Source organism: Mytilus galloprovincialis, chromosome 2, assembly GCF_965363235.1.
Source record: "Mytilus galloprovincialis chromosome 2, xbMytGall1.hap1.1, whole genome shotgun sequence".
Classification (NCBI taxonomy): Eukaryota; Metazoa; Mollusca; class Bivalvia; order Mytilida; family Mytilidae; genus Mytilus; species Mytilus galloprovincialis.
The window spans coordinates 62,400,875-62,416,519 of NC_134839.1; the positions used below are offsets into that span (position 1 = coordinate 62,400,875).

The 15,645-nt window shown below is 30.2% G+C and overlaps 2 protein-coding genes across 4 annotated transcripts in view; one reads left to right on the forward strand and one right to left on the reverse strand.

The window, feature by feature from the left end:
• LOC143064066 (centrosomal protein of 70 kDa-like) overlaps positions 1 to 14,116 on the forward strand; it is a 33,918-nt gene extending 19,802 nt beyond the window's left edge. For all 3 annotated transcript variants that reach the window (XM_076236582.1, XM_076236584.1, XM_076236583.1), the window contains 6 exons: positions 620 to 781; positions 2,073 to 2,213; positions 2,495 to 2,666; positions 3,188 to 3,302; positions 5,218 to 5,297; positions 12,920 to 14,116. In XM_076236582.1, coding sequence (XP_076092697.1) covers positions 620 to 781; positions 2,073 to 2,213; positions 2,495 to 2,666; positions 3,188 to 3,302; positions 5,218 to 5,297; positions 12,920 to 12,981 — 732 coding nt within the window. In that variant the 3' untranslated portion in view covers positions 12,982 to 14,116. The remainder of the gene's footprint in view (positions 1 to 619; positions 782 to 2,072; positions 2,214 to 2,494; positions 2,667 to 3,187; positions 3,303 to 5,217; positions 5,298 to 12,919) is intronic.
• LOC143064068 (KAT8 regulatory NSL complex subunit 2-like) overlaps positions 1 to 15,645 on the reverse strand; it is a 486,386-nt gene that overhangs the window by 332,751 nt on the left and 137,990 nt on the right. The window lies entirely within an intron of this gene.

A 15,645-nucleotide genomic window follows, 5' to 3' on the forward strand; every position in this document is an offset into this window, starting at 1 on the left:
TCAGTGTGTGTTTTTAATTTTTTGTAATCTCAGTGCGTCTTTATGAAATCTCAGTATGTAATTTCTTATTCTCAGTGTGTGTTTTTTCATTTTTTTTAATCTCAGTGTGTTTTTTTTAAATTCTCAGTGTGTAAAATTTTCGAAAAATGTTTTAAACATAGTTTTGACGAAAACGGCTTGCCATACAAAGTGAAGTCCTTTCACTGTGTGTTTGAAATGTCATGTGAACTACTAGCTAACTTACTTAATTCCTTGGTAAAAAAAACTTAACATTTTTGTTGTAAAATTGGAAGGGAGGCTCAAAGTATTTGGGAGAATGGTTATCTTTTGAGATTTTTTCAGTTGATGCACAATAGTAAGAGATGAAGGGCACAATGTATTTAAAAGGTGTCTTTTTTCACTCATGAATGGATTTAGTTAAGTTTTGTGTTAAAATATATTTGGGTATTAGCCTTTTGATGTGATGGCTTGCCTTCATGTCTTTATTATAGTTTTAGAATCCTTTTTCATGATAATAAGATTGTTTAAATACCAGTTAAAATATTGAAAATCAACCTACCTTGACATTGCTACCTCTAACAGCTAGTTAATACTAATTGTACCATTTCTTTTCTAAAAGTTCTGTAGGAATGTAACAGAAATGGTAAATGAAGATGATATAAATACAAGTAAAGGAAGATCTAAAAGTCCTTCAAGGAAGAAAAATACTCTTAGTTCTAAAAGTTTACAGTTAGCCATGGCCACCATACAAAGCTGGAAAGATGACCAAGATTCATTGCAGGTATTTTTAATATGGTTAACAATAGATCACTCTGTCCCAAACCCTGTTGGTTAGACTGTCCTGACCAATAAAATAGATGCAGGTCAACCAAATCGTATGCCAATTCTGGCTGAATGTCTAGTGTTTTTCACCAGTTCTGTGACTTTTTGCTATTTTTACATGATCAAACATAGATCACTTAATATTCTTTAACATGTATATCATTACTGTAAATTCAGAAATTATTGCAACATTTATTATTGTGTTACTTGAAGAATAATAGACTAAAAAGCGTTTTTGGGACAATCTGCATACAGACATCTGTACCAGCTATCAGAATGTGAGATCTTGATATTAGGATAATCACAAAATCCACTATGTACGTTAAAGGGAAATTTCGCAAAAAAATCAAAAATTGATATTATGTCCATTCTGTATAAAAATGCTCAAATTCATAGATATTAAAGTTTTCTTCGGCTAGATAAGATATCACCATCGATTTTAAATTTAGAGTGTCAATTCCCTGCATGCCGCCATTTTGTCATCTCCTCCATTTTGAGACCACGATATGTCTAAGGACCAAAACAATAGTAACCTGATGTAGTCGTAATTGCATGTCGATATCTTGTCAATCGTACGGATGTTTTATCCGACTAACTAACTTGATACGAAAAATGTTATTATTTTTTAAATAACCATGGTGTGTCATTTTTAAACTGTTTATATTGGAATTAGTTAAAAAGTCATAGTTCATCATAAATAAGTGTATTTTGAAAATTGTTTTCGAAAATCTAATTTGTTCATTAGGACATTCTTTTATGTGATTTAAATAAATTCGGACCTTCCCTCAATTGATCACCCACATGGCTAAAGGTATTACCCCGAAAGGCATTGTGAGGTATTCAAATGATTTCCTGTCGGACTTGCAAGTTCATGCATTGTTTCACTTCTGAGGGTATTATAAGTGTACACGGCCGATAACTTGTTACTTTCCATTTTCAACTATCAGGTGTATAATATACATCTCTGTCTTGCGTGTCCAAAAGTGATATACTAGTCATTACTAAACTCATACGCTTGTTTATAAATAACATTTCTGGTGTAAAGAATATTATTTATAAAAATCTAAATAATAACATTTAAAAGATAGTGTATGCCACTACAAAATTCTATGATTGTTTACAGTGGATGCTAAGGAAAATGATACACTTCTCGAACTCAGGATAATTAAATGAGCTTTACAATAAAAAAAAAAAAAACATGATAAAAAAAACTTAGACTTGGCTAGGACATTTTAATGTTATTATTTCAGGAATTAGCAATATCAGTAACCAAACTTGGAGATAGAGTAGCACCCTGGTTAAAGATCAGATTGGGAAGTGAACCATCTGTTTCTAAGATCATCACAGCACTAGACAAACTGGTGTATGATGATGGTATCTCTAAAGATAAGGTAGGATGTACATCAAATTGTAAAGTATTCTTTAAAAAAGACATTTCAGGGATCTTATAATCAAGCAAGTTCTTTCGAACAAATCTTATAAAGTTTCAATTTGTTGAAATTTCTTAACTTGAGTCAGAACGAGTATTCTTCAAAATTAAATGTAAAAATTTGGTTTTACACTGTATTGTAACATATCTGTTCCAGTTTGTTTTCTATTTAAGCTTTAAGGGGTTGAGTGAAAAAAATATAAAAAAAAATATATGAAATTTCTTTTCTATTGTATATTTCAGGATGGAAAAGAACATCCCTCTCGTTCAGTCCTTGAGAGCATTGTTAAACATTTCCAGACTCTGTTTGATGTTCCGTCAGTGTCTGGGGTTTACCCTCGTATGAATGATATCTACAGCAAGTTAGGAGAAGTCCATAATGTATTAAATACTCTCAGAAACCTTTTAGGTTTAGGTAAATAAACTTTTGAATTCAAAACAAGTTAATTGATAATTTCAGGATATATTTTTAGTTAGACAAAGAAAGATATTTTTTAGTCTCATTCATGTGTTAATAGGAAATATGTTATTATCAGTTATTTGTTCACTTCTTCCCATGTAGAATGTTGGCAGAGGTTTAGCATTCTTACAATATTGCAATTTATTGCAGAGTAGAATTCATTTGATTCATTTTTAGTTTCAGACCTTCAAGATTTCGATCTTGCTTGATGGTATTACATGTATATGAAATCCAACTTGGTAAAAACACTGAATTGAGCTGTTTCACCACAGAAATTTTTATTTTAACAAGTGATAGTTTTCTTCAAGAATTGGTCTGAATATGCTTAAAATAAATGCCACTTGACTTTTAAGCAAGCAACAGTCATTATTTTATATCTATTGTTGAAATTAAAATTGCCAGATGCAAGGAAATTTTGATATAAGGGTTTTTACGGTAAAGAACAATTGATTATTCAATATTTTATCTTGTTTCAGATACTGATTGTAAATCTTCAGACATTGTAGATACAGTGGGGCGTCTATGTAGCCAACATAACAACACAACAAGTAGACAGCTTAAAGCTCTGTTACAGACAGAGGATTTAGAGGGGTGAGTTTTATATCAAACGTATAACACTAGTTAAGAATGACATAAAGGCAGTTTTATGCAAAATAACAATTTATTTAAGTATCTGAAAATTTTAAACACATCAGGTTTTGATTTATGGATGTGGCAGTTGCATTGACTTCAATCTAAATGGAGTAGGAGTACAGAATGTTGGTTGTCTCCCTTCCTTCACCAATAAAATCTAACCTCCAGGAATAAGCACATTAGTGCTGAAAGTAGCATTTAACAGCAAACAATCAATCAATCAAATTCAAACTTGTTTAAAAGTATTCAAAGCTACAAAAGTTCTAATTAAGCTATGGATGCCTTGAAATCAACCAATTCATTGTATGTTTTTGGCACAAGCTAGCAATAAATGATAAAAAACTATTGGGTAAATTGTATAAGTTACTTTGGTACATGCATGAGCATGAAGGTTATAATTTTAAGTGGTTTAACTATGTAAAATCTGTGTTTAATGACTGTGGCTTTTGAGAACTGTATAATATTCCGGAGCAGGTTTATTTTTATATTAAAATTAATGTAAGGCAGTGTCTCCAGGACCAATTTATTCAAAAATGGTTCTCTGATATAAATAACTCATCAAGGGGGGGGGGGGATTTTATTTACACTTTAAAGAAGAGTTTTGCTTAGAACCATATCTGTTAAAATTAAGGCGGTGTCATTGAGTGTAATGTTAATTAAGGGTATTTAATACAAAGTTACCCAAAGAAACAGGAAGATGGAGAAATGTACCACCAAATGAAAGAATTTGTCCTCTTTGTAAAGCTGGTCTTGGGGATGTACAAATGTATATCAATATATATGTAAATGTACCAATTGTGGGATGTAAGGGGGAAGTTCATACCTCCATATTACTTAAAATATCCAAATGAAAAAAAAGTACTTGGCCTGCTTAAATATTGTAATAGTAATGTGCTGTCTAAGTTGTCAATTTTTATTCAAAAGGTAGAACAGATGCTTGTCTAATTTAAAACTGTAATAAACACAGACTTACTTCTGAAGATGTATAATTTAAAAATGTATACTGTTTGTATTATGAACTATGTTGTAATTAATATTGTGTATAATTTGCTCCTGTTACCCAGTCTTCTGCGGCTGAGTTTTCTTTAATAAACTATAAACTATTGTTTCTGAATGAAAAAAATAATATTCTTTGATTTGTATCAAAGTTTCAATACTATAATGAATCATTAAAAACTGTAAGTACAGAGAGATCATGTTTGTTTAGATGCCTCATAGCTTTTATGGTTGATAAGTTATATCACTAATTGTTTAGTATTGATTTTTTTACCTGAAATTGTAATGATGAGGGTTTGGATGGAGATTCTCGATTTTTGTATTCTTCAATATTTATGTATTCTTTATATGTTTTACCCATTATTCTTAATTCTCTATATTGTAGTACCCTTGTATTCTCTATTCTTTAATGTTTTTGGCCTATTTATCTCTTATCTCTATTTTATTTTGGTCATTTTTTTCTGATCTTGCTCCATTATTCTTCTTTCTGTAACCCCATCCACACCCTCTTTTAAGATTTTGAGGATATTGACTCTTACTTCCAAGTTCATGTTGTTATCAGAAGTTTATAATAATTTAAGGCAAATTATATTCTTTGGCATCCCAATTATTTCCCTTTGAATAAGTGTTCTTTTGTTGATTGATTTTTTTGCTTAGTAGCATTCTTATGTGATAAACATTTTTTAGCTAACAATGTCAGTTTTTGACCAAAAAAAATAATTCGATCAACGAAATTTTAAGAGTTTTTATGTTTGTGTTTTAACCCCAATACAGGGACTGTATTCATTTCACCAATTTTAAAAGTGTTATCATTGTCAAACATTATGAACATAAAATATTAAAAATTATCTTTTTTTTTTCCATATTTATATTTTAGTGTAATAAGAAGACTGGAAGAGCATAATTCATTTTTCCCAGCTTTCCAAGAAGTTATGAGAAAAATGTTCGATATTTTAGGTAAGTTGTTTACTGATATTTTTGAAAATCATATTTTCTCTAACAGATGAGGCATCTCGAATTGGTAACTCAGCACTATCAAAGTTCTGTTATCATGATTTATTATTTTGTTTGACCTAACTTAGTTTTTTTTTGTCTAGCCTGCAACTTTGTTGCAGGTAGCCCACATAGGGATAGTGACCAAGTGACAGGGGCGGCATTAGTTCACTTCTTAATATTTTAGAAGATGTAAGATCTGGATGTTTCATACTTTGTATATGAATGCCTTATGATAAGAAGTTTCTGTCTGTCACATGTCCATTATCCTTGATCTCATTTTCATAGATCAGTGACTGCTCGGAAAAAAAGTTAAAAAAAAATTGTAATAATAATTTCTCTCTTATGATGAGTTATAAGATAACTATATTTGGTATGTGAGTACCTTTCAAGGTCCTCATGATCATCAGACAGTTTTTACTTGACCTAGACCTCATTTCATATATCAGTGAACGAGGTTAAGTTTTTATGGTGAAGTCCATATCTCAGATACTATAAGCAATAGGTCTAATATATTCAGTGTTAGGAAGGATTGTAATGTGTACATGTCCAACTGGCAGGTGTCATCTGACTTGACCTCATTTTCATGGTTTTTTTTATACGACCGCAAAAATTGAAAATTTTTTGGTCGTATATTGGTATCACGTTGGCGTCGTCGTCTGCGTCGTCGTCGTCGTCTAAATACTTTTAGTTTTTGCACTCTAACTTGAGTAAAAGTGAATAGAAATCTATGAAATTTTAACACAAGGTTTATGACCACAAAAGGAAGGTTGGGATTGATTTTGGGAGTTTTGGTCCCAACATTTTAGGAATTAGGGGTCAAAAAGGGCCCAAATAAGCATTTTCTTGGTTTTCGCACTATAACTTTAGTTTAAGTAAACAGATATCTATGAAATTTTGACACAGGGTTTATGACCACAAAAGGAAGGTTGGGATTGATTTTGGGAGTTTTGGTTCCAACAGTTTAGGAATTAGGGGCCAAAAAAGGGCCCAAATAAGCATAATTCTTGGTTTTCGCACAATAACTTTAGTATAAGTAAATAGAAATCAATGAAATTTAAACACAAGGTTTATGACCACAAAAGGAAGGTTGGGATTGATTTTGGGAGTTGAGGTCCCAACAGTTTAGGAATTAGGGGCCAAAAAGGGGCCCAAATAAGCATTATTCTTGGTTTTCGCACCATAACTTTAGTACAAGTAAATAGAAATCTATGAAATTTAAACACAAGGTTTATGACCATAAAAGGAAGATTGGGCTTGATTTTGGGAGTTTTGGTCCCAACAGTTTAGGAACAAGGGGCCCAAAGGGTCCAAAATTGAACTTTGTTTGATTTCATCAAAAAATGAATAATTGGGGTTCTTTGATATGCTGAATCTAACTGTGTATGTAGATTCTTAATTTTTCGTCATGTTTTCAAATTGATCTACATTAAGGTCCAAAGGGTCCAAAATTAAACTTAGTTTGATTTTAACAAAAAATGAATCCTTGGGGTTCTTTGATATGCTGAATCTAAAAATGTACTTAGATTTTTTATTATTGGCCCAGTTTTCAAGTTGGTCCAAATCGGGGTCCAAAATTAAACTTTGTTTGATTTCATCAAAAATTGAATAATTGGGGTTCTTTGATATGCCAAATCTAACTGTGTATGTAGATTCTTAATTTTTGGTCCCGTTTTCAAATTGGTCTACATTAAAGTCCAAAGGGTCCAAAATTAAACTAAGTTTGATTTTAACAAAAATTGAATTCTTGGGCTTTTTTGATATGCTGAATCTAAACATGTACTTAGATTTTTGATTATGGGCCCAGTTTTCAAGTTGGTTCAAATCAGTATCCAAAATTATTATATTAAGTATTGTGCAATAGCAAGAAATTTTCAATTGCACAGTATTCAGCAATAGCAAGAAATCTTCAATTGCACAGTATTGTGCAATAGCAAGAAATTTTCAATTGCACAGTATTGGGCAATAGCAAGAAATCTTCAATTGCACAGTATTGTGCAATAGCAAATATTTTCAATTTCACAGTATTGCACAATAGCAAGAAATATCTAATTGCACAATATTGTGCAATAGCAAGAAATTTTCAATTGGAGTTATCTTTCTTTGTCCAGAATAGTAGTTGAATCAACTTAAATCATTGTGTTTGCAATATACAATGTATATTCACTTTTACTACCAACTGATAAATTAAAACAATCCTTACCATTCAGTGATAACAAGCACTTTATTTTACATTTTAATATTTTATGATGTATTTAAATGAGTATTTATTGTTGCAAACTCCATTAGAAATTTGAATTGAGATCAGTTTTGGAAAAAGGGAAAGGGGGATGTGAAAAAAAAATGGGAGGGGGTGGGGGTTAAATTTTTCTCATTTCAGATTTCATAAATAAAAAGAAAATTTCTTCAATCATTTTTTTGAGAGGATTAATATTCAGCAGCACAGTGAATTGCTCAAAGGCAAAAAAAATATTTTAAGTTCATTAGACCACATTCATTCTGTGTCAAAAACCTATGCTGTGTCAACTATTTTATCACAATCCAAAATTTAGAGCTGAATCCAGCTTGAATGTTGTGTCCATACTTGCCCCAACCGTTCAGGGTTCAACCTCTGCGGTCGTTTAAAGCTGGGCCCTGCGGTGCATCTGTTTTTTTTTTTTTAAAAAGGGGGTTTTTACACATGACGCACCATATCTCAAAAATCATTAATAATTATTGCTTTAAACTTTAAACACTACTTAGTTATATCAATCTAAAGATCTGTATACTTTTTGGTGATGATTCAAATTTTATTTAAGAATTATTGAGTTTTTTGTAAAAAAAGGGGGTTATCACATGTTGCACCATATTTAAAAAGCAGTAATAATTATTGCTTAAAACTTTACACACTTCTAATTTATATTAATCTAAACATCTGTATACTTTTTTGTGATGATTCAAAATTGTTTTTAGAGTTATTGAGTTTTTTGTAAAAAAAAAGGGGTTTTTTTTCACATGTTGCACTGCATCTCAGAAACTATTTATGATTATTGCATTAAGCGTCACACACAAGACGACAGGCGTATCATGCGCTTGTGGCGCAGCTGTTTATTGTGTTTTAATCTGTACTTATAATACTGTATGCAATAGGACTACTTTATTTGGTGTATGGAATGATTGTAAGTTTTACATGTCCAACTAGCAGGTGTAATCTGACCTTGACCCCATTTTCATGGTTCAGTTGTCAAAATTCAGTTTTTGAACAATATCTTAACGTAAATAATGATTTTCTTTTGTCATCTAGAGAATTTTGTGTTGATGGGGAAAAAAATTATTTAAGACAGACAGCTAGATACCATAAACATACTATGTATACACATGCCAGAGTCTAAGCTTGATTTGCTATATGATATAAAAACTAAATTGACGAAAAAAGGTCATTTATTCAAAATAAAATGCAAAAAATACATTTTGCAAATAAAACATTTGACATAAAAGTTCATATTTAATATGAAATAATAGTACATAATTAATACGAAATATCATATCAATTGAATAAATGACAAAGAATAGCAAAGGTGGGGAGAAAAATCTGCCCCATAAATAAACATATATAATTTTAATGTGCGTATTGTTATGCGTTTACTTTACTACATTGGTTAGAGGTATAGGGGGAGGGTTGAGATCTCACAAACATGTTTAACCCCGCCGCATTTTTGCGCCTGTCCCAAGTCAGGAGCCTCTGGCCTTTGTTAGTCTTGTATTATTTTAATTTTAGTTTCTTGTGTACAATTTGGAAATTAGTATGGCATTCATTATCACTGGACTAGTATATATTTGTTTAGGGGCCAGCTGAAGGACGCCTCCGGGTGCGGGAATTTCTCGCTACATTGAAGACCTGTTGGTGACCCTCTGTTGTTGTTTTTTTATTTGGTCGGGTTGTTGTCTCTTTGACACATTCCCCATTTCCATTCTCAATTTTATATCTACTTCAAAAGATAACATTAAGGGAGGTATGTGGGTGGGAATTTTGAACAAATTGTTTGATAAGAATCACAAGTTAACACATCAAATGCTGATATAAAAGGAAGTAACCACAATGCACTTACACGTAAACTCATGCTGACCCGCAAGATCATTGACCAATAAGAAAGATGAAATCCAATCATGCATTGGTCATAAGTGAAATTTCTCTGCATGTGAAAACATGTTATCTAATTTCAACAATTTATCGTTTAATCAAGTAGGACACACTGACCCTTTAACTAGACTAGAGACATCATACATTTAGAGTATTAATAGTTCACTCTTTTATTTAAGTCGGTTAGTAATAACCAATTAAAATAGAATTATCTTCTCTGCTGTCTTAAATTATATTATTCCACTTAATTTTCAATTAGCAAATAAAATTGGTTATACTGTCAGTTTTATTAAATAGTTTAATTTAAAATTAATCAAACTGAAGTTATGTAACCATAAAGAATTAAGCATTTGATGAGAATGTTTCATGAATAATCAGTATTATATATTACCAAGAATAAGCCTGATGTTATTGAAGGATTGCAGACTAAAGTACTTCACCTACATGATATGAATTGATTTTAAACTTCAGGACATTCGTTATTAAGAGACATTCAAGCTAGTTCAATCCTGTAGAAAAAGTTTTAGAGAGCTGTTGAGTGATTTTAGTGTTCATCTTTAATATAATACAATGCCACCATATTTTTTTTGTTCTTAAAAGAAATACAGACATATTTCTGACTCATTTCAAAGCTATAATAAAAATCTGCCCCTTCATATTCCACTGGTCAACACAAACATGACCAATGTAATTATTTTATTTTAAGGCTGTTTTGAGGAATGGGAAAAAGATAGAAAGTGGTTTTGTCTTTGTATTCATCATTTTTTTATGTATTTTAATTGAAACATGAGTGAATATGATGTTAAAACAGCTGTTTAAAAAATCTATAACTAAATATTTCATGGTAAATGGTTTTTAATTAATCTATTGTATACATTTAAAATAATGAATGTTCATCTGGAAACTATAAAGGGTGTTAAATTATTTAAAGAGTTGTCACAGATGTGTGGTACAATGAAACAGAAACATATCACATAAAAAAAAATCCATAAGACGTGTAAAGGTCAATATATAGTCTTCAACAATACATAAGTACAATGTATCTATATTCTATAAACTATTATAAATTCTATATTGTATATATATAGTCTAGAAAGTTGTGATTAGATTTAGACAGAGTCTGTCAAGATTTGCCATTTAACACTTTCAAAATTCTCTAAAGAGTAGAAAAAGTATTGAAATGTTACTAAAAAAAAACAATTTCAGATAAACATGTATCTTTTTTATCAAGTATGGAATGTTCTCTGCTTTTTTATCAAGTTTGGAATGTTCTCTGCTTTTTATCATGATTGTTCAATAATCATATAAATCTCAGATAGCAAGGTTTTTCAAGTTGAGTTGGAATGTTAATTTGCAGATCTTTATACTTTGAGATGAATCTAAGCATTCTTGATGGTTATGTTGTAACATAGTTACTTTGTTGACAAGAATTATCATGTTAAAAAACTGAATTTTTCGAAATAATTAGGATTTTTGTATCAATGATGAATTTATTTCTATTCATATCAGGGGGCAAAATGTTTTTCTTTGTGACCTTTTTTGGCATAAAGTCATCCATTGTTGACAAGATCTTCATCAGTAAGCTATGTATCAGTAATGCCCAGTATTTTTTTTCCTTTTAACTCTATTCCTTGCTTTCATAGAATAATTGATATCTTAATGTTATAATAACTGCCCAGTGCCTTTAATGACAGATATTCAGGAAAATTCAAATTAATACAAATTACTTTTTATTTCACAAGTCTTTTGATGGTAAAGGAGAATATCAATTGAATTCTTATTGTTAAGATGCATTATACCGGTAAGCTAAAACAACTACTAAATAATTTACATCAGGTATTAAATCAATAATAAGTGAAGATAAATTAATTACTATCCCACATCATTGCTTACACTAAGTGGTGAAGTCTTGCATCAACACATACATGTATTACTAAGCAACAAATTAACATAATAACTTAAACATGTGTATAAATATAAACAACAATACATTCATGTGTTGCCAATGTACTGCGTATATTATAATAACTTAATCATTAATAAATAATTAACCTTGAAACAATATTTAAAAACTTTTAATTTGTTTAAACTCTAATCATTTACAGGAAAGGATTAAAGGATTAAAATTTTAAAGATTATGACATCAATAATCATAAATTTTTGATATTTATAATAAGATATATATTATATGAAGGATTGGTATCAAATGCTTTCAAAAATGTCAGCAGGAAGTTTACAAATACATGTAGTGAAAATTAGTTATTAATGAAGTGTTTCCTCAGCTAACATTTATTTTCTCTATTTTAAAGTTTAGCATCAAGCAATTACTAACTGCATTATTTTCTCTTTTTCGAGTGCAGTATGAACAAGGACATGTTTGTCCACAACTAGTAACTTAGTTATATACCTTTGCATTCCCCATAGCCATACTTTATAAATAAAAATTTGGTCATGTTGCTGTAGTATACTAATGTAACATCAAATTGACCAAAACAACCACTGATAAATCATGTTGTTTTATTTATAGGTATGGTAAATACTGTTTTTTTTTTTAAATTGACATATTGAAATATTTGAATGTCATCCAAATTAATTGTCTTATTAATCAACATGTTTTACAGAGATCATGAGTGAACATTGAGTGAACATCATGCTAAGCCAGTTGTTTACACTATTCTTATCAGATATTATCAATATTAGTAATAGGTTTTTCATAACCTTTTATATACATCAATATTGATTGTCTGACAGGAAGCTATATGCTATTTATACGCTATTTAGTTTTTTTTTCCATTTAGGCATTCATTGGTCAAATATTCTTGGTCAACTTTTGAAAAATAATAATTACTACTAAATGACAAGTACTTCTGTAACTATCTCTTGATAAAACTCCTTACTATCATTCTACTTCTAACAAAGATTTCCTATTATTCTGAATTGTCATCTAGCCTAATCTGGTTTTTTGGGTGTTTTTTTTTTTTATTGTATGTATGATTTTACATGCTTATCAGGCTGCTTTTTAAATACAGAAGCACAGAAGTTCCATTTGAACCCTATATTATAGGTTATATTTAACTCTGTTTTATTTACGAATAAAATTACAGTAATTTTAAGCTACCCAGTACTCGAAAAGCTTTGTTCACAGAAAAATAAGTTTAAATAAATGAGTACATTTCCATTCTCAATTTTACATGAACTGGTATCACTGATTTTGAATGGACTTCCCTTTGTATTGAGTTTTTAAAGGTTAAGTCTTCAGAATTTGTAATTAAAAGGATTTTTATTATCATTTTGATCTTTCCTTTGAATTAATTATTACCTTATTTATTTGTACAGTATTTAATATTGGACTTTGATGACGCAAATGTAATGACACGTAGTGTTTTATTTATAAGGTTAAGCGTAGAAAAAACCAATAATCAATACATATAGACAATTTGTGATTTATTTAGTATTTATTTTGTAGATGTTCAAAGAATGGATCAAGTGATACCAGCAGTCAGAGCATTGAAATTACTGGCCAGCTGAAACAACGAAACTGTTATCAAAAGGAGGGTCTAGAACAAAATACTACTGCAGTTAAATCATTGAAAATATAAACTGGCTGATGTATCAAAACTTTGTTATTGTGGGGAGGGTCTTGAATGAGGTATAACTGCAGTCTTGATCTTCATTGAAAGTTTTGATTGCAGTCAAAGCAAGACAATTTTTGACCAGTTTGAATATATGGCATTAAAGGGAAAGGGGTAATGTTAAAAGAAATTTTAGCAGTCATAGTTATCCATATCTACAATGAGTCGATTTGGTATCGTAATTGCTAGTAATTTAAAAAGTTAGGGAAGAAATTTGAATTCTGCAACATAAGATGTATTTAAAAGTAATTCATTTCATTGAATAGAAATGAAAAGTTTCTTTATTTGGTTAAAGTGAGTTGCTATTTAATGACTAAAAAAGGCAGCAAATTAAATTTTAGCCAATGAATCCAACAATATTTGTAATTAGAGAAATATTGTTTATATTAGATATTTATATTATGTAACTGTTATTGTTTGAAAGGTGCTAGTTTTCCAATTTCTCAGCTTCAAATTTAGAATAAATTGGAAACCTTGTAAGGTTTTTTTTTAATCCCTTTTCGAAAATTATGATTTAAAACGGTTAAGTTTTTTAAAAAAGATCACACATCTCTAGGCTTGTATTTGAAGAATTCTATGTGTTTGCTAAAATGCAAAACTTATGTATCATTATGTTTTATAATGCATGAACTTCATAATTTTAAAGTTTTAGAGATGAAATTTCATTGAAAAAGAACAAGATGTTATGATTGCCAATAATTAGAAAAAATATTTTTTTATTCTTTAGGATAAGATTGCTTTATTAAAGTTTCAAAAGGTTGAAAAGTATTGAACTCTCCTGAAATCACAAACTCTCAATCACCATGGATGATTCAGCTGTATCTATTGTCCTTAAATACTCTTTATTTCTTTATAAATCAATAGCGTCTCTACACCTTTGTCAGCGTTGGTCTAGATTTTTTAAATGATTTTTGTTTAAATCAAACAACAAAGGGTACAAAATGTATATGTATGTATGTGTTAATTATGATAACTTGTGTTGTTTTGATAACTAACTGAATAGATATATGCATGAATAAATATAATGTGTCTTTTGTTTCCCTTTTATACTGTACAGCTTTCCTATTACTACTAGCAGGTAAAATACAGATGACAAACCAGAAATAGTTCTAATATATATTGTTTTTCCAGAATAAAGAACTGATAAACATAAAAATCAACAATATTTAACAAAATAATTATTGGCTAATTGTATTGTAATACATGTATAGAAGAATGCATCTATTTCTTATTTTTTATTGCATGTTAATGATAAATTGAAAAATCCAGAAATCCCCTTCACATACAATGAAAGCTTTTGCAGATTAAACCTTTCGCTTATACATGTTAGAATCCATAGTATAATATTAACAATATTGTTTAATATCTGTCAAGGACTTAAGATTGAATTTTCTACAATTACAGCAATTGGTGTATTTGTAAAGTATTTTTAGATAAAATGTTATTTCAAGAATTTCAAAAAGGATAAAACAGTGTCCCGATTTATTCCAAAACAAATAACTAAATTTTATAACAAAAACAAAAATGGGTCATGGTTTGATGGATATTTCAGTCTTGTCCAAAACAAATGCATTTTTCCAGACAATAAACATCAATAGTTGGTGCCATTTGCACAACAATACAGATAAAATGGAACAAATTAAAAAACCAAGGACAAATAAGAAAATAACTCCTATTTTCCATTGGACAAGATCTTTCATTAAAAACAGAATTTTGACATTCATACTTTTTGTCTCACATGACACGTAAAATTTATATTAAACAACCAATGAAGGAAAATATTCATGTTGAGGCATAGTGGTCTAGGTCACCCAAAAATTGAAGTTTCCTATGTACAAACCTGGAATGAAAAAAATACCAACAAAAACTATAAAAGAGGGGCAGAAGATACCAGAGGGACAGTCAAACTTATTATAAGGTTGGATGCGACAATTTAAAACAATTTCAGGCACTAAGGTACATTTGAAAATGTGAATAAGCCCTGGTCTGCACCTATATGTATAGTCAAATAATCTTGTCACAGTGATAACAATAGTGTCATTATGATATAAAGACTGTTGAGGTGGGGTGTGTAGCTGTGCTTCACCTTCTTTAATGGACATATAACTGCCATGCTTTAGCTGCGCTAGTGCAGCACTTCTTTAGCTCAAGCTGGTAAAGCAGTGGCTTACGGTGCTAGGGGTCTTAATTGGGATAGAAAACTGGCCAATACAGTAGATACAATTTTGGCAGGCAAACCATGCTCATTAATTACAGTATCATAAATTGATTTCACCGTTGATAATTTCCTTAAAAGAATTCAAATAAACTGAATGACACATTATAAATAAACTCATCATCAGAGGCGGATTTAGAGGGGGGGCCCAGGGGGCCCGGGCCCCCCCTTTTTGGAAAAAAAATTGGTTGCTTATATAGGGAATCACTGAAGCGTGACTGGAGCGGGCCCCCTCTTAGGTCAGTCAGTGGGCCCCCACTTATGAAAATTTCTGGATCCGCCACTGATCATAGATACCAGGACTAAATTTAATATATACGCCAGACACTCAATATCTTATTATTA